Source organism: Schistocerca gregaria, chromosome 5, assembly GCF_023897955.1.
Source record: "Schistocerca gregaria isolate iqSchGreg1 chromosome 5, iqSchGreg1.2, whole genome shotgun sequence".
NCBI lineage: Eukaryota > Metazoa > Arthropoda > Insecta > Orthoptera > Acrididae > Schistocerca > Schistocerca gregaria.
The window spans coordinates 631,595,823-631,615,523 of record NC_064924.1 but is presented as its reverse complement, the minus strand read 5'-3'; the positions used below and the strand labels follow the sequence as shown (position 1 = coordinate 631,615,523).

Here is a 19,701-nt window from a genome sequence, read left to right as displayed (position 1 = left end):
TTCAGGCCATCTTTGAGAATGCTCTCTCTCTCTCTCTCTCTCTCTCTCTCTCTCTCTCTCTCTGTGTGTGTGTGTGTGTGTGTGTGTGTGTGTGTGTGTGTGTGTGTGTGTGTGTGTAGAATAAAGAATACTACTCTACTGTTAGGGGGATGTATGCAATACTTTGCAGTTTCCAGATACAGACTGATATAGGAATTCTTTCAGGAGGAAAACCAAGACTACCATTCAGGAGACCAAAGAAAGCACCATTGGCTACTCAGAAGTATAGGAAGCTACTTCCGGCACAGTTTCAAATTAACATTTCTGTATGGTTAGGATAATTCCACCCAAAGCTCTTTTATATTAACATTGTTAGTATCATTTATGTTAATGACTGAATCACTACACATACAGAAAAAGCGGTTTTCATTGCTAGAAACAAGGTCTAGCAGATCCATTAAAAATCCAAAGGCTCATTGAAGAGAAAAGCAATTACAGTTTAAGGCAAATATAAGAAGGGGAAAATAATACAAGACAATCCTAAACCACAACATGTTGAGAAAATTATAAATAGAGCATTCTTATGGCTGCAATAACTACCTTGAGAATAGTCCCCTCATGGCACCTACCCAACAGTTTGCTGACATAAATAATAAATGTCGGACCAGATCTCCTGAATTTTGTTGCTCGTAACCAGTTCCAGTAATGATAAATTCAACTTCCAAGTTGAAAAATAATCGTTCACATTTAGCAACAGTATTGATGTTTGCTGTTGTCAGCAAATATTATACATCTATGTGTGAGACGTGTAAGTTTTTGATTGGATACACAGCCAACTGACAAGAAACATTAACAGAAAAAAGTGTCAATATTATAGACAATAAAGAAACAATTGTTTTGAATTCATCAACACTGTATCCGAGTTCCACAGTATTGAGGGAGAAAAAGAATAGTAGTATCAACAGAACAGTTCCAACCAAAAGGTAAAAATCAAAAACAACTATGCATACACCTTGACAATGCACTACAAACAGACCAGCAAAAACAAAAAAAGTAAGTCTGACATCTAAATGCAGAACAGGGTAAGGGAATTTAGTACCATGATTTTGGCCTTGTGACATGGACATTTAGCCTGTTGGAAGATTGTCATCCCCATTGGGGATGACATCCAACATGAAGGAATAGTGATAATTATGACATAGTAATAAGCATCCCTGGTGTAGAGAAACAACTGAAGGTTTTGAAAACAAGTAAATTACCAGGTCCAATAGAATCTCAGTTCAGATTTACAAAGAATATAGCTTGCATTTGTTGCGAATATCACTCTCAGTTTGAATACAATACACTTTTTTTAGTCTGAGCAGCTTATGCCCATGAATCAGCATGGTTTTAGAAAGCATAGCTTGTGCAAAACTCAGCTTGTCTTTTTCTCACATGGTATATTGGGAACTGTGGATGAAGAGCAACACACAGGATCTCCAGAAAGTGTTTGACACGGTGCCCCATTGCAGGCTGTTAACGAAGGTACGAGCATGTGGAATAAGTTCATAGATGTGTGAATGGCTTGAAGACTTCTTAAGAAATGGAACGCAGTATGTTGTCTTCAGTGGTGAGTTTTCATCAGAGATAAGTGTATTGTTGGGAGTGCCCCAGGGTGATAGTGTTATACAGGGTGTCTACGACCCGGGACATCCGGGAGAATACTGGGAAAAACCCAGGAACTGTTTAGAATTCCGACAATTTTTCGTTGTTTCAGTTTTCAGTTAAATTTTTGTTATTTTGCCTGGTAAGGACCACTACTTTAACAAAGGATATTACTGTATCCCACTACTGCAGCAGCAACAAAAAATGAACGATGGGGGGGGGGGGGGGGGGGCAAAATAAATCTTATGTTGCAAAGGAAATGCGCCATGTACAACAACAAAACACAGTGCACATACAAGTGTTTGCCTAACAGCAAAGTGTGTCAAAGGCTTTAGGAAGACTGCAATGCTTCATAACAACAACATAACAATTGCCTCTGATGAGTGTGACATGACAACTATTTAAATTAGATTCATTTGAGCAGGCTCTTGCGCATAAACTGTTGAGTAGCGTGTGAGGAGTACCTTCTCCTGCTTATGGTTACAGAAGTGTGACTGGGCACCACTACCTGATATTGCCCTGGTTCAGAAATATAGTACATCTGGGGCTGATGCACAGAGCTGTCTGAGTTGTGGTGGAGAGGTGGGTAGTCTCCAAGTGACCTGTGTTTATGTTTAGTGATTTTGTTGTTTCCTCTTTGTTTATTGCTCTCATGTTAAATGATGATAAAACAGATTTTTGTGGCCGGGAGCTATCAAATGAATTAAAATACATTCGCATAATTACGGTAGACTAAAATATGTTATTAGTTTCAGATTTTATTTCCACCTTTCTGAAAGTCAAGCATTAATCGCCTTGCAGAACAATGAAGTTATTTTTGTCGGTTTGCTAAAGACATTTGGATTTTATTAATCTTTTCTGCTGAGGCAGTCAATTGATTTGAAACGAAGTGTTTAATTTCACACTATCAGCTAGTTTCAACTGTTCGCTGCATTTCAAGTGCATGTATGGCATTATACCATAATAAAGAACCAAACACGAGAAAATACACTACTGGTACTCCAAGAACATTTACATCCAAATCTGGACATACGAATGTGCACTTTAAGCTGAATTATGCATTTTAGTATGGTTCACAAAATTCCGATGCTCTTGAAGTATCCTCTGATGTCTTATTTCTTTTATGACGTAATGTAAGATCTTCTAATGTTTTACATATGGTCTTCCTGCGTAATCGTAGCTGCGCAAGCGTGGTGACGCCCGTTATCTGGCACTCTCTTGCAACTGTTGGAACGAACCTGTTTTTAACAGGTCGCTGGAAAATATTGCGAATGGTGGTTTGAAAAGCATTACATTCAAAGCAAATTTCCTTTTGTGCGAGATGAACTATGTGCGAGAATGTACAATGAATTTATTAAATCACAGCGTTTGACTCTCATTTAAAAATCATTTCTTTGAGGACGACCATTTAGAAGAATTTCGAGCCCACATCAAACATTTACGTCGTTATTAAAAATTTTACTGGCCCATTTGTGTGATGGATCTTAATTTAAACCATTAACTTTTCTTATTTGCGTGTTCACACTTCTTAAGATTGATCTTGCTATTGGCTGACTACATCACGTGTCCTATGCTGTCATCAGGGGACGAGATCACAGGACATGAGCCATGACTGGCTTACAAAAGTGCATCGCAATCTCAATTTCAATGCTTCGAAAAGTGACATGCAGTGTTTGGTGGAATTCAAATTTATACCTTCATAATAAGAAAATATCCAGTGTACATGTTGCTGCACATCAAGGATCTTTCAAAACGTGTTTTCCCCCCTGAGTTTCGTTTTATAAATTGCCGGGAAATTCTACATTGGTATATAAAACCAGAAACATTCAAAGGATTGGTGAGCTTTACAGTGCCGAGGAAGAGTATACTGTCACTTAACATGGAAAAAGTGTATTTTCACTTGGGAGAAAGTGTATTTTTACCCGGGAAATCCGGGAATTTTTTTTCTTTGTCCACGTACACATCCTGTAATAGGACCGCAGTCGTTCTCTACATACATAAATGTTTTGGTGTACAGGTTGGGCAGCAATCTGCAATTGTCTGCTGGTGGTGCTGTGGTGTACAGTAAGGTGTTGAACTTGAGTGATGGTACAAGACGACTTAGACAAAATTTCTAGTTGGTGTGTTGAATGACAGCTAGCTCTAAATGTGGAAAAATGTGTGTCAATGTGGATGAGTAGGAAAAACAAACCTTTAATGTTTGGATACAGCGTCCTGCCTGACACAGTCACGTCAGTGGGCATTATGTTGCAAAGCGATATGGAATGGAATGAGCATGTGAGAATTGTGGTAGGGAAGGTGAATGGTCGACTTCGGTATATCGGGAGAATTTTAGGGAAGGGTGGTTCAACCTTCCAGGGGCTTGCCGCTCTTTGGCGGATTCGTGCTTGGCCACCATGGGGTCCCAGCCTTTGATGCATCTTTTCCCTTCTGTGCTGCACGTCTATCCTTGATCTTTCCCCCGAGAACAGTATTCCATCTCATAGGGGACTCGGGCTGCTCATAGTCAACCCATCTCCCTGACTACCCAGCTTCAAGCTGTTGCAGTTTGCATTTGCTTCCTCACTTCTTGACATTTTCCCCTCTGTACTGTTTACATCCCTCAATCGTTCAGTGTCACCAGGTAAGACTTCCTCCAGCTTATTGGACCACTCCCTCACTCCTTTCTGCTGCTCAGTGACTTTAATGTGCACCATCCCCTTAGGGGTTCTCCCAGAACCTGCCTGAGAAGTGCCTTCTTGGTTGACCTTTTCAATCAACTTAACTTCATCTGCCTTAACACTGAGGCATCCACGTCCCTTTCAGACTCATGCACACCTACTCCCATTTGGACCTTTCCTTCTGCGCTACTCAGCTTGCCCTATATATTGGTGGGTCTGTTCTCTCTGACAAGTACTCAAGCGACCATTCCTGTGTGCTATCCGTTTGCTGACTCCAATCCCACTTACATGTTTAAAAGTTGCAGCTTCCTAAGGCTGGCTGGAGGCTTTAAACCTCCCTGGTGACCTTTGACAGCCAACATTTCCCCAGTTGTGATGACCAGGTAGAATATCTTTTAAATGTTATCCTTACTGCTGCAGAACGTCCCATTCCTTGCACTTCCTTTTTACCGTGCTGTGTCATGGTCCCTTGGTGGACTAAGGTGTGCCATGATGCAATTTGCACCCGGAGACATGCTCTGTGCGTTTTCAACCATCACCCTATGATGACAAACTACATTTGTTATAAACAGTTGCATGTATAGTGTCGCTGTGTTCTTTGGGATAGCAAAAAAGCTAGTCGGATTTCTTTTACTAGTTCTTTTAACAGATCCATTCCCTCTTCCGTTGTGCGGGCCAGCCCCCGACGGCTGTCTGGGGCCAAGGCCTATTCCCTAATTTCTGGCCTGACAGAAGCAGATAATGTTATAGTGGACCCTATTGCTATCTCCAACACCTTAGGCCACTATTTTGCAGAGATTTTGAGCTCCACCCACTGTCCCCCTACCTTCTTCCTTCGGAAACTAGTGGAGGAGGCTTGGGTGATACCCTCCTCTTCTCCTATGATGGAGCTAGGTCCTGCTCTCACTCCTTCCCAATCCTCCACTTCAGGGCCGGGCGATGTTCACATTCAGATGTTGCAGAACCTTTCTCTTGTGGGTAAACACTTTCCCCTCCTAGGTTAGAGGACACATTTATCAGATGCTGGGAAGATGCCATTGTCATGCCCATACCTAAGCCTGGTAAGGACAAACACTTTCCTTCTAACTATTGTCCCATTTCTCCCACCAGATGTGTTTGCAAGGCGAGGGAACATATGATTCATGCCCAGCTGCTGGTATGGTGGCTCGAGTCTTGCAATTTACTAACCAGTGCACAGTGTGGATTTTGAGCATGCTGTTCTGTGGTTGACCATCTCTTCACTTTGTAAACCCATGTCATGAGTCGTTTTCTATGGAAATACTAGTCTGCAGCTGTGTTTTTCGATCTGGAGAAAGCCTATGACACCTGCTCGAGACCTGGTATCCTCCTTGGACTTCTGTGGCTACCTGCCCCATTTCCTTCAGGAATTTTAAAAGACCAAGTTTTTGAGGTATGTATGGGTTTTGCCTTGTCAGATAACTGTATCCAGGAAAACCGTGTGCCTCAGCGTTACGTCCTGTGCGTCGTCCTCTTTGCTATTGCCATTAACCCTATAATGGCCTGTCTCCTACTGAGCATCTGCGGCTCCCTTTCTGTTGATGATTTTGCCGTCTATTGCAATTCTCCATGGACTTGTCCTCTTGAGTGGCATCTTCAGAGATGTCTCAATCATCTGTTCTCATGGAGCAATGACAATGGCTTTCATTTTCCAGTGACAAAACTGTACGTATGAATTTCTGGGGGCGCTATTGGTTTCCCCACTGTCTTTATATTTTGGGCCTGTTACTCTTCCATTCTTTGAAACTACGAAATTCCTGGTGGCTCCTGCTCTATAGGAAACTCTCTTTGTTCTCCCTTCTGCCTTACCTGGCAGCCCATTGTACGCAGTTCCTCAGTGGCCTATGTGTCCTGAATCGTACTTCATGGGGTATAGATTGACCCACCCCCCTCTGTTTGTACTTGTCCCTTGTCCGTTCGAAACTAGACTATGGGTGTTTTGTTTATGCATTTGCACATCTGTCCCTCTTACGCTGTCTCAAGTCTCAACACTATCCACCATCGTGGCATCCATTTGGCGACTGGCATCTTTCACCCTAGCCTGGTTGAGAGTTTGTATGTAGAAGCTGCCAAACTATCACTATCATACTGCCATGACTTTCTCATAGATATGCTTGCCGTTTGTCTGCCATGCCTGACCACCAACCCCCCTGCAGGTCCAGGAGTAAGAATAGGCCCGAGGTATACCTGCCTGTCGTAAGAGGCAACTAAAAGGAATTTCACATGTTTCGGCCTTTAAGTGATGGTCCCCTAGTGGTTTTGACCTCCGTTCTTCAAAATTTTCCGTAAGATCTGCAGGCCAATTGGGGAAGGGCACCTTACGTGGTGCAGCATGTCCATTGTGCACTGAGATCTTTAGCCCACTTTCTCGATCTTTAGCCCATTTTCTCGTCGTTGCATTTCAGTCCCGCTCATTCTCCATCTCTTATGCGAGGACACCTTCCTGGGTGCGTTTTCCACCATGCACTATGCAGTGTCACTTTCTGCGTAGACGATGACCATGGACTACTTTGCACCTGATATTCAGCACGGTAGCCAGTCTGTTGTGGTGGGGCCGCCATGCGCCCTGTTGGTTGTAGCCCCCTGATCACACAAGGATCGCTCTGCTGATGCCTGCTCCATTAACTCCCATGTATGCCAAGGGGTAGATGCCCATCCCCACTGGGGCATTGGGACACCCATTATTGGCCATCCTGCTAGGCGGCCTTTTTTTGTGACTGGGTGGCACCCGTGGGGAGGGCTCCTGGTCAGAGCGGGTGGCATCAGAGCAGATGAAATTCGATGAAGTATAGTCCATCATCTCTTGCTGGTGGTGAGACACCAGTAACCTCTAAGCGTTCACGGGCTCAATTAAACACACAGAAGTATGACCCCAAATCGTTCCCCTCCCTGGCCACATCATGGGAGGAACGTCAGGCTAAGGTTGGCAGCGGATCTTACTGCCCCAGTACCTTGTATGTTCGAGAGCTGATGGGGAATCTTTCATGATGATGAAGCCTCAGTTTTTTGTTGAGCCTTTAGAGGACAAGTTTGGGGAGGTGGAGGGATTGTCCAAAATGAGGTGTGGGTCAGTCTTGACCAAAACAGCATCCTCTGCCCAGTCGCAAACATTACTTGCTTATGACAAGCTGGGGGATGTTTCTGTAACCATCACGCACCATAAGAGCTTAAATATGGTCCAGGATATCATATTTCACAGGGACCTTCTTTGGCAGTTTGACGATGAGCTGTGCGCCAATTTAGAGTGGCGAGGTGTACATTTCATCCGGCGTGTCCACCGGGGTCCGAGGGATAATCGGGTTGCCTCCGGTGCCTTCATCTTGGCCTTTGAGGGTGATACATTGCCTGAGAATGTTATGGGGATGGTCTACTGATGTGATGTAAAGCCCTATATCCCTTCCCCAATGCGGTGCTTTAAGTGCTGGAAGTTTGGCCATATGTCTTCCCGCTGTACTTCGAGCGTCAAATGTCGAGATTGTGGATGCCCATCACATCCCAATACTCCATGTGTCCCACCTCCCATCTGTGTCAACTGCAGAGAGCACCGTTTGCCTTGCTTGCCAGACTGCAGTATTCTCCAGAAAGAAAGGAAAAATCATAGAGTACAAGACCCTGGACCGACTGACCGACACTACTGAGGCTAAGAGAAAATTTGAACCTCTGCATCCTGTACGTATGACATCGTCTTACGTCGCCGCTACAACAGTTCTGGCACCATCAGCTCCGCCAATCCCAGTCACCTCTCAGAGCCAAAAGACTACTTCTGCTCCCTTGATGGTGGGGGCACTTCCCTCCCTGTTGCTCCCATACCATCTACTTCATGAGCAACCCCCCCCCCCCCCCCCCCCCCACCCTCCTCCATCAGGGGACATCCGTCCCCACTAAGGTGCAGAATCGTAAGTCTTCTCCAGCTTTTTTCGCTAGGAGGGGGTCCCTAGTGTCATTCCCTTTCCAGGTTTCTGCTAGTGGGAAAGATGAGACCCACCAGTGCTGAAGGCCTCAAAAGCAGCTGGTCGTAGGACTTAATGCTCATTCTCAGTCCTGGAGACAGTGAGAGAAATCCAAAAAGAAGACCCCAAGACCAAGGAAATTGCGGTGCACCCACACCACCGCTACCTACAAGCTCTGCGTCTGAGGATAGGGTGGAGTTTCTGGTGTCCACTGAGGATGTAGATTTTGCCAGACCCTCAGACACGATGGATATAGATGGCTCAGGCAATAAGTCGGTGGCAGCAGGTGACTCTGAGGTGTAAACTGCCCCATTGAATGTTCCATGCCTTCCCATCCTCACGACGACGTTGTCCTCCAGTGGAATTGTGTTGGTTTTTTCCACCGAATGGCTGAGCTATGGCAACTGTCAAGTTTTACACTTGCTATCTGTATTGCCGTCCAGGAAACCTGGTTCCCGGCAATGCGGACCCCTGCCCTCCATGGCTGTAGGTGATATTACAGGAGCGGTAGCAACTATAATCGAGTGTCATGTGGAGTTTGTCTTTATGTCCTAATCTCAGTCTGTAGTGACACTGTGCCCCTTCAAATCCCTCTCAAAGATGTGGCTGTCAGAATAAGGATGACACAGGAAATAACTGTCTGCAGTGTATATCTTCCCCCAGATGGTGCAGTACCCCTGAATGTATTAGCTGCTCTGATTGATCAACTCCATAAACCTGTCTACTTTTGGGGTGGCACTGTGCTTACTGGCCGAGGCAGAGATGTCGAAACTTTACTGTCTTAGTTTGACATCTGCCTCTTAAATAAATACTGGGGCTGCCACACATTTCAGTGTGGGTCATAGTAGTTACTTGGCCATTGATTTATCAATTTGCAGCCCAGGACTTCTCCCATCTATCCACTGGAGAGTGCATGACGACCTGTGTGTGATGACCGCTTCCCCATCTTCCTGTCACTGTCCCAGTGTCAGGCCCATGGACGCCCAGATGGGCTTTAAACAAGGCAGACTGGGAAACTTTCACCTCTGCTGTCACAGTTGAATCTCCCCCACACGTTAACATCGATGTGATGGTTGAGCAGGTAACTACAATAGTTGTTTCTGCAGTGTAAGGCAGTCCCTTGGTGGTCACTGGAAGTCACTGAAGCAATTAAGGAGTGTCGGCGAGCTCTACAGCGACATAAGCGGCACCCTTCCCTGGAGCGCCTCATAGCCTTTAAACGGCTCCGTGCCTGCATTCGCCAACTTCTCTAACGACGACGGAAGCAGGAGTGTTGGGAGAGAGATTTCTCGACCATTGGATGCCATATGTCACCTTCCCAAGTCTGGTAAAAGATAAAACGTCTTTTCGGGTACCAGACCTCAACACATGTTCCAGGCGTTACCATAAATGGCGTGTTATCTACCGACTCAAAAGTGATTGTTGAGCACTTTGCTCAAGCCTCTGCGTCGGAGAATTACCCCCCAGCCTTTCGCACTCTCAAATGGCAGGTGGAAGGGACAGTCCTGTCATTCACTACATGGCACAGTGAATCCTATTACGCCCCATTTACAGAGTGGGAGCTCCTCAGTGCTCTTGCACATTGCCCCGACACAGCTCCTGGGACTGATTGGATCCACAGCCAGATGATTAAACATCTGTCATCTGACTACAAGTGACATATCCTCGTCATCTTGAACTGGATCTGATGCGACGGCATCTTTCCATCGCAGTGGTGGGAGAGCACCATCATTCTGGTGCTCAAACCTGGTAAAAACCCGCTTGATGTGGATAGCTGTCGGCCCATCAGCCTCACCAACGTTCTTTGTAAGCTGTTGGAATGTATTGTGTGTTGGCAGTTGGGTTGGGTCCTGGAGTCACGTGGCCTACTGGCTCCATGTCAGGGCGGCTTCCGCCAGGGTCGCTCTACCACTGATAATCTTGTGGCCCTCGAGTCTGCCATCCAAACAGCCTTTTCCAGATGCCAACACCTGGTTGTCGTTTTTTTTTTACGTGAGGCATATGACACAACCTGGCGACATTATATCCTTCCCACATTGTATGAGTGGGGTCTCCGGGGCCCGCTCCCGATTTTTATCCAAAGCTTCCTGTCGCTCTGTACTTTCCATGTCTAAGTTGGTGCCTCCCGTAGTTCCACCCATATCCAGGAGAGTGGAGTCCCACAGGGCTCTGTATTGAGTGTCTCTTTATTTTTAGTGGTCATTAATGGTATAGCAGCAGCTGTCGGGCTCTCTGTCTCACCTTCTCTGTATGCAGACAACTTCCGCATTTCGTACTGCTGCTCCAGTACTGGTGTTGCTGAGTGTCGCCTACAGGGAGCCATCCACAAGGCACAGTCATGGGCTCTAGCCCACCGTTTCCAGTTTTCGGACTCTTAAGTTGTGTGTCATGCACTTCTGTTGGTGTCGTACTGTTCATCCGGAACCAGCACTTTACCTTAATGACAATCCATTTACTGTAGTGGAGACATATTGATACTTAGGTCTGATTTTCGGTGCTCGTTTGACTTGGCTTCCTCATCTTCGTCAGCTTAAACGGAAGTGTTGGCAGCACCTCAGTACCCTTCGCTGCCTGAGCAACACCAACTGAGGTGCAGATCGCTGGAGCTGCAGCAGCTATACAGAGCCCTTGTTCAACCCATTGCACCATTGCGGAGTTCGACTAGCGACAGGAGCTTTTAGGATGAGTCCGGTGAGAAGCGTACTGGTGGAGGCTGGAGTCCCTCCATTGAAGATCAGACCTGCACAACTGCTCACCAGTTACATTGCACACATTCATAGCTCTCCTAAACATCCTAATTACCGACTTCTTTTCCCAACCACAGTGGTTCACCTCCCACGTAGGCAGGAGTCATTCTCTGTACTGGAGTCATTCCCTTCACCATCTCTCCTTGAGGTCCATTCACGTATACCTCTGTGGTGTAGCTGTAGGCCGAAGCTTCACGTGGACCTTTTGCGTGGCCCTAAGGATTCCGTTAACCCTGCAGATCTCTGCTGTCACTTCCTCTCTATTCTTGAAGTGTTCCAGGGCTCTGAAATGGTTTACGCCAATGGCTTGATGGCTGATGGTAATGTTGGCTTCACCTTTGTCCACAGAGGGTATATTGAACAGTATTCCTTGCCTGATGGCTGCAGTGTATTCACTGCAGAGCTGGTGGCCATATCTCGTGCATTTCAGTATATACCTTCATGCCCTGAGGAACCGTTTCTTCTGTGTACTGACTTCTTGAGCAGCCTACAAGTTATCGACTACTGCTACCATCGCCATCCTTTGGTGCTGTCGTTCAGTGGTGTTTGTGTGGACCCCAGGACACGTTGGCATCCCAGGCAATGAAGTTGCCAACAGGCTGGTTATACAGAAACCGCTTCTGGAGTTGGGCATCTCTGAACCTGACCTGCGTTCTGACTTACGTTGCAGGGTTTTTTGGCTTTGGGAGATGAAATGGCATAACAGTACGACAACAAACTGCATATCATTAAGGAGACTACGAATGTGTGGAAGTCTTCCATGCGGGCCTCTCACAGAGAATCAGTTATCCTCAGCTGGCTCTGCATTGGCCATGCTTGGGCAATCCACGTTTAGCTCTAGCGCCGTGAAGACCTGCCTCAGTGTCAGTGCAGCAACCGGTTGACAGTGGCCCATATACTGGTGCACTGTCCCACTTTGACTGCCAAGCGATGAAATCTTGGGCTAATTTTATCTGACAACGCCTCATTGGCTGATATAGTTTATGTTTTATTCGTGAGGGTGGGTTTTATCATTTGATGTAACTTTTAGCGCATGTCCTTTGTCCGTCTGTGTCCTCCACTGTAGTGCTTTTAGGTGGAAGTTTTAATGTGTTGCAGGGTGGCTGGCTTTTCCTTTTTATTCTCGTGGTCAGCCTGCAACTGTAATCTGCTTTCTTGTTTTACTCTCCTCTGTTTCTAGCATAACTCTGTTGTTTTCTTGTCCTCTTTTGTTCCTTTTAGTGTTCGTTGCCTTTCCTTCGTTCTTGTGGCTTTTCCTTTCTTTCCGTTTTGTGTTATATATCTCGTCTGGTTTATTCTCACACTTGTGGCCTTGTTTCATTAGGAACAAGGGACCGATGTCCTCATAGTTTGATCCCTTCGCCCCTCTTTTAAACCAGCCAACCTACCTGATCACCCATCTTTTGCCTCCTCCTTCAATGACACCCGAGATCGCCAGTGTGGGGCACATCCCTCTTCTCTTTTGTCTCCTGGCTTTCGCTTTAGGATCTTGCTCTGGTAGCTCAACTTCACACTACCTTCCACTTTCCTGATAGGTGTGAATACTTCACCACTTCGGTTTCATGCGACAGCCCGTGTTCACACTGACCGTCATTCGCTTCCAAAGGACACTATTCCAGCCTTGCTCTATTGCCACTAGTTTGACGACCTTCGTATGGAATTTTGTGATTGTGTCTTTTTATATACTGATGGCTCTCAGTGAGTGCCTTCATCATTGGCACTGACAATTTTCAGTATTGGCTTCCAGAGCACTGCTCAATATTTACAGCAGAGCTCTTCGCACTGTATCAGGCGAAGCAGAACATCCAGTGACACAGACGTTTAAATTGCGTCATCTGCTCCAACTCCCTCAGTGCCCTTCAGAGCCACTGTGTGCTGTACACCGTCCATCCCTTAGTGCAACGGGTCCAGGAAAGCTGTCACTTACTGACTCTTGATGGAGCCACTGTGATGTTAAGGTGAGTTCCTGATCACATCAGTCTGATGAGAAACAAGGAGGCTGACGATACTGCCAAGGCTAGAGGCCTTGTATCTCGACCCGCTAGTTCTTCCATTGCCTCCGATGATCTCTGTGTTGCTGTCTGTCAGTAGGTGGTGTCACTTTGGCATCACCACTGGTGTGCCCTTCATGGAATTCATGGGAAAAGGTCTGGGAGATTAAGCCTCTCACAGCAGCTTGGATGACCTCCTCTCAGCCCTCTCGCTGTGAGGATATCATTTTAGGTAGGTTGCGTATTGGGCACTGTCTTTTTAGCCATCACCATTTGTTAGTGCTTACCTGTGGTCTATGGGTAGCGTCTTTGATTCCTAATCGAAACATCTTTCGTCTTTGATTCATAATCGAAACGTCTTCGGTCTCGAATCCCACCACTGCTTAAATTTTCATTAATAATCAGCATTGACGGCCGAAGACTTCTGGTATAAGAAATCACCCTCATTCAGCCAATGGCCTTGTCAAATAGGGTGGAGAAGTGGACAGAGACTCAGGGCACTCTCTTGTTGTAGGGGTGGGAAACTGCCCTAAAGGCGAAAGAATCAGCAGTGATCAACGGCATGAGGATGCAGAAGGCAATGGAAACCATCCCGTTAAAGACATGTAACATGTATCCACAGGACATGCGGCCTGTAATTGAAGAAGTTTCATGATGATCTTTCCATTGGTGAAAGATTCTGGAATAGTCCCCCCCGTTTGGATCTCTGGGAGGGGACTGCCAAGGGGGAGGTTACTGTGAGAAAAAGATTGAATAATCAACAGAAGGATAACGTTCTACGGGTCGGGGTGTGGAATGTCAGAAATTTGAACGTCGTAGGAAAACTAAAAAATCTGAAAAGGAAAATGCAAAGGCTCAATCTAGGTATAGTAGGAGTCAGCGAAGTGGAAAGAAGACAAGGATTTATGGTCAGATGAGTATAGGGTAATATCAATATAACAGGAGTAGGATTCGTTATGAATAGGAAGGTGGGCAGAGAGTGTGTTTCTGTGAACAGTTCAGTGACAGGGTCATTCTTTTCAGAATCGACAGCTAACCAACACCAACAACAATAGTTCAGGAATACATGCTGATGTTGCAAGCTGAAGAGATAGGGAAAGTGTATGAGGATATTAAAAGGGTAATACAGTATGTAAAAGGGGATGAAAATCTAATAGTCATGGGGGACTGGGATGCAGTTGTAGCAGAAGGAGTAGAAGAAAAGGAATGAAAGAGGAGAAAGACTAATTGAGGTCTGTAACAAATTTCAGCTAGTAATAGCGAATACCCTGTTCAAGAATCACAATAGGAGGAGGTATACTGGGAAAAGGCCAGGTAGTATGGGAAGATTTCAGTTAGATTACATCATGGTCAGACAGAGATTCTGAAATCAGATACTGGGTTGTAAGGCGTTCCCAGGAGCAGATATATAGTTGTGATGAAGAGTAGGCTGAAGTGTAAGACATTAGTCAGGGAGAATCAATACACAAAAAAGTGGTATACGGAAGTACTAAGGAATGACTAGATACGCTTGAAGTTCTCTAAGGCTATAGATACAGCAATAAGGAAATAGCTCAGGAGGCAGTACAGTTGAAGAGGAATGGACTTCTTTAAAAAGGGCAGTCACAGAAGTTGGGAAGATAAGCATAGGTACAAAGAAGGTAACTGTGAAGAAACCGTGGGTAATGGAAGAAATACTTCAGTTCCCAGAGTGAGATTTTCACTCTGCAGAGGAGTGTGCTCTCCTGCAGGAGAGCTTCTGTTAAGTTTGGAAGGTAGGAGGTGAGGTACTGGCAGAAGTAAAGCTGTGATGATGGGGCGTGAGTCGTGCTTGGATAGCTCAGATGGTAGAACACTTGCCCGCGAAAGGCAAAGGTCCCGAGTTTGAGTCTCAGTCCGGCACACAGTTTTAATCTGCCAAGAAGTTTCAATACTTCAGTTGAGTGATGAAAGGAGGAAGTACAAAAATGTTCCGGGAAACTCAGGAATACAGAAATACAAGTCACTGGGGAATGAAATAAGTAGGAAGTGCAGGGAAGCTAAGACGAAATGGCTGCAGGAAAAATGTGAAGACATCGAAAAAGGAATGATTGTCGGAAGGACAGACTCAGCATACAGGAAAGTCAAACCAACCTTAGGTGACATTAAAAGCAAGGGTGGTAACATTAAGAGTGCAACAGGTAGTCCACTGTTTAATGCAGAGGAGAGAGTGGGTAGGTGGAAAGAATACAGTGAAAGATTTATCTGATGTTATAGCAGGAGAAGCAGGAGTCGATTTAGAAGAGAGAGGGGATCCAGTATTAGAATCAGAATTTAAAAGAGCTTTGGAGGATTTAAGGCCAAATAAGGCAGAAGGGATAGATAACATTCCATCAGAATTCTAAAATCATTGGGGGAAGTGGCAACAAAATGATTATTCACATTGTTGTGTAGAATGTATGAGTCTGGTGACATACCACCTGACTTTCAGAAAAGCATTACCCACAGAATTATGAAGACGGAAAGAGCTGACAAGTGCGAGAATTATTGCACAATCAGATTAATAGCTCATGTATCCAAGTTGCTTACAAGAATAATATACAGAAGAGTGAAAAAGAAATTGAGAATGATCAGTTTGGCTTTAGGAAAAGTAAAGGCATGAGAGAGGCAATTCAGATGTGGTTAATAATGGAAGCAAGACTAAAAAAAAATCAAGACACGTTCATAGGATTTGTCAACCTCGACAAAGCGTTCGACAATGTGAAATGGTGCAAGATGTTCATAATTCTGAAAAAAGTAGGGGTAAGCTATTGGGAGAGACGGGTCACACACTATATGTACAACAGCCAAGAAGCCAAGAGAGAATAATAAGAGTGGGCGACCAATAACGAAGTGCTTATATTAAAAAGGATGTAAGACGAGGATGTAGCCTTTCGCACCTACTGTTCAATCTGTAAATCGAGGAAGCAATGATGGGAATAAAAGAAAAGTTCAGGAGTGGAATTAAAAAGGATTTCAATGGTACGATTCGCTGATGACATTTCTGTCCTCAGTGAAAGGGAAGAAGAATTATAGTATCTGCTGAACAGAATGAACAGTCTAATGAGTTCACAGTATGGATTGAGAGTAAACTGAAGAAAGATGAAGGTAATGAGAAGTAGTAGAAACGAGAACAGCAAGAAACTTAACATCAGAATTGATGGTCACAAAGTAGATGAAGTTAAGGAATTCTGCTACCTAGGCAGTAAAATGACCAGTGACGGATGGAGCAAGGAGAACATCAAAACCAGACTAGCTATAGGAAAAAAGGCATTCCTGGACAAATATTGGACTTAATTTGAGGAAGAAATTTCTGAGAATGTACGTCTGGAGTACAGCATTGTATGGTAGTGAAACATAGACTGAGGGGGAACCGGAGCAGAAGAGAATCGAAGCATTTGAGATGTGGTGCTACAGATGAATGTTGAAAATTAGATGGACTGATAAGGTAAGGGATGAGGAGGTTCTATGTAGAATCGAAGAAGAAAGGAATATGTGGAAAACACTGATAAGGAGAAGGGAATGATAAGACATCTGTTAAGACATGAGAGAATGACTTTCATGGTACTAGAGGGAGCTGTAGAGGGCAAAAACTGCAGAGGAAGACAGAGATTGGAATACATTCAGCAAATAATTGAGGTCATAGGTTGCAAGCGCTATTCTGAGATGTAGAGGTTAGCACAGGGGAGGAATTTGTGGCGGGCCGCATCAAACCAGTCAGTAGACTGATGACAAAAAAAAACTGTTAAGTGATGTTCCCCCACCACTTTGTGCTCATTGCCCTCAACCTTCATTGGTTCGCATTTCCTGATGGAATGCCCTTTTTTTAACCACTTACGTTCTCATTTATGTTTGCCATCTGAGTTATCGGCCATTTTAGTGAATAATGCGTGGGCTGTCAGCCGCATTTTACTTTTTATCCATTGTACCAATATGGTGAAGGACATTTTCTTTCCTTACATCGACTGGGCTTAATGTGTAGTCATTTTTAACTCCTTTTTTTGTCTTTGTGTTCTATGGTTGCAACATGGGCGTGTATGATCCTAGTTGTTTTTGTGCCCTAAAACAAAACAAAACAAAAGTGTGATTCATCTGTAAAGGAGACCATATATAGGGGTGCGACATATTCTTGAGTACTGCTCAAGTGTTTGGGATCTGTACCAAGGCGATTTGTAGAAAGACATTCAAGCAATTCAGAAGTGACCTGCTAGATTTGTTACTGGCGGTTTGGACAACATGTTAGTTTTACAAGATGCTTTGGGAAGTCAAACGAGAATCCTGGAGCGAAGGCCACATTATTTTCGAGAAACATTATTGAGAAAATTTAGGGAAAATTTGAAGCTAACTGCTTAACAATTCTGCTGTCGCCAACACACATTGTGTAAGGGCCACAAACATAAGATTTGAGAATTGAGAGCTCATATGGAGCCATATATACAATCTTTTTCCCTCGCTGTACTTGCTAATGGAACAGGAAGGAAAATGAATAATAGTGGTACAGGATACCCTCTGCCACACACCATATAGTGGCTTGCAGAGTTTTGATGTGGATGTAGTCCACAACTTTCATAGTTTCATCAAATACTACCATAGGTCCCATGCAAGTCCAACTGAATTTCCCCCATAGTATAATATTGTTAGCAACCAGCATCCGTGGCATGGTGGAAGTTTTAAGCAGCTATTTGTCTGAAAAACAGCATACCTGTGCAGCACCATTGACCAAGTAAAACAAGAAATTTGACTCATTTGACAAGTGACTTTTTGCATTGATCCATGCTCCATCTCTCATGATCCTTTGCCCATTGCAGTCACAATTGAAAATATCGGTGGGTCCACATGGGAACATGTAGGGTTTATCTGCTGCAGAACCCTATATTCAGCAATTTATGTTAAATGGTGTGCTCCAAAACACTTGTGCTTGTGCCAACATTGCATTGTAGATCTGCCATAGATTGTTGCCTACCTGCTGTACAATGAAGGTAATCCTCCGACATCCATGTTCTGTGATGAGGCAAAGAGACGAAATTGAATGATGCCTCTGATATATGTTTTTCAAAGGATATATATTTTTCAAAGATTTAAACTATGGAAAATCCAGGATAAAATAATGACAATACCATCAAAAAGATAGGCTGCTACTCATCATATAGTGGAGAAGTGGAGTTGCAGTCAGGCACAGCAAAATGTGTTGCAGTCAGGCACAGCAAAACGAGTTGCAGTCAGGCACAGCAAAACGATTGCTAACAAGTTAAGCCTTTGGTGAAAAGGCCCTCTTTTGTATTAGACAAAATTCACACACACACACACACACACACACACACACATTCGTTCAAATGCTACTTACACTACATGTCCACTGTCTCTGGTAGTCCACACATAAGAAATATTATGAGGGAAGGAGAGAGAGTTTACCTTTGTATACTATGTTTGTATGGGGCAGAAATATAAGAAACTGTTTGGTGTCCCTTGAATCTGAAGAAAATTGGCCTTTGAGGCAGCGAAGAGGCAGAAATAACTGCAATTTTGTCCATCTCCAGAAGATCACATTAACATTTTTTACAGCACTGTTTACATTAATTTTTTTTAAATACATAATTATATATGTGTTATGTTCCTAAGAGTATCATCTGTTGGACAAATTTCTCTTGCTTTTATTTTCAGATACATATATACAGACGAGATAAATCTCCAGTCTTTTGACCAAGCTTGTGAGCTATGCTACGTAGCCAAAAAATACATGATACCACATGTTGTGGAAGAATGCACAAAGTATCTTTGGGGAGATCTGTTTCCTAAAAATGCTTGCAGAGCCTACGAGTTTGCCAGATTGTTTGAGGAACCCGTTCTCATGGACAAATGCTTGAGGGTATGCTAATTTCCTACTTAAGTTATTTTTTTTTTGTGGTATATCAATAGCAATGTAATGAAACTTCCTGACAGGTTATCAGATTGGGACTCAAACCTGGGACCCTTGCCTTTCAAAGGCAAGTGCTCAAGTCAGTTGAGCACTTGCCCTTGAGAGGCAAAGGTCCCATGTTTGAATCCTAATCTGGCACAATGATTTAATCTGCTAGGAAATTTCTAATCAGTGCACTCTCAGCTTCAGAGTAAAAATTCTTTGTGAAAGTAATGGAATGTTGTGTGTGACAGCACTGTGTTGAAAGGCTTAAGTTTGTTGTATAATATGCATGTAAAATCAGAATGTGATGGATATGTAATTGAATTAGTCTGTTTAGGTAACAAGTACAAAAAAATAACTTTTCAGGAATAAAGTATTCGTGGGTTTCAAGCCACGTCAAGTGGTTAACAGCCAACGAGCTTTCAGCGGAGATCTCCTCTGCCATTGTCAATTGATTGATTGTCGTGTGAGTGCTGCTGGTGCTTATGTAGCTGCGCCACTGTCTGTGATGTCACTGGTGCCCAGTACCAAACCTTATGTGGCAATGGTTTGTTGTCATGACTGCTGCACCTGCTTCAACTTCCCAATCACATGATACCAGGTCATACCCAACTGCAATACACCATCTTTGTTAAGGGTGTTGTCTGATATTTTGATCTCCATTATTTCATTTATTATGCTATCCCAGAAGCCATTGGTCTGTTTAATAATAGAAGTCTTGTCGAATACGTAGGCAGAGCCACCTTTCGTGCTTTATGCGGCACTGTTCAATAGTGCAGGCGGGTTGACTAACATAAAACTGCCCGCACCCCCACG

General features: G+C 44.2%; 1 protein-coding gene across 1 annotated transcript in view; it reads left to right on the top strand.

Moving 5' to 3' along the window:
- The window catches only part of LOC126272208 (BTB/POZ domain-containing protein 6-like), an 83,885-nt gene that overhangs the window by 44,740 nt on the left and 19,444 nt on the right, over positions 1-19,701 (top strand). Inside the window, exon 5 of the mRNA XM_049974892.1 lies at positions 18,648-18,852. Within this exon, the coding sequence (XP_049830849.1) occupies positions 18,648-18,852 (205 nt within the window). The remainder of the gene's footprint in view (positions 1-18,647; positions 18,853-19,701) is intronic.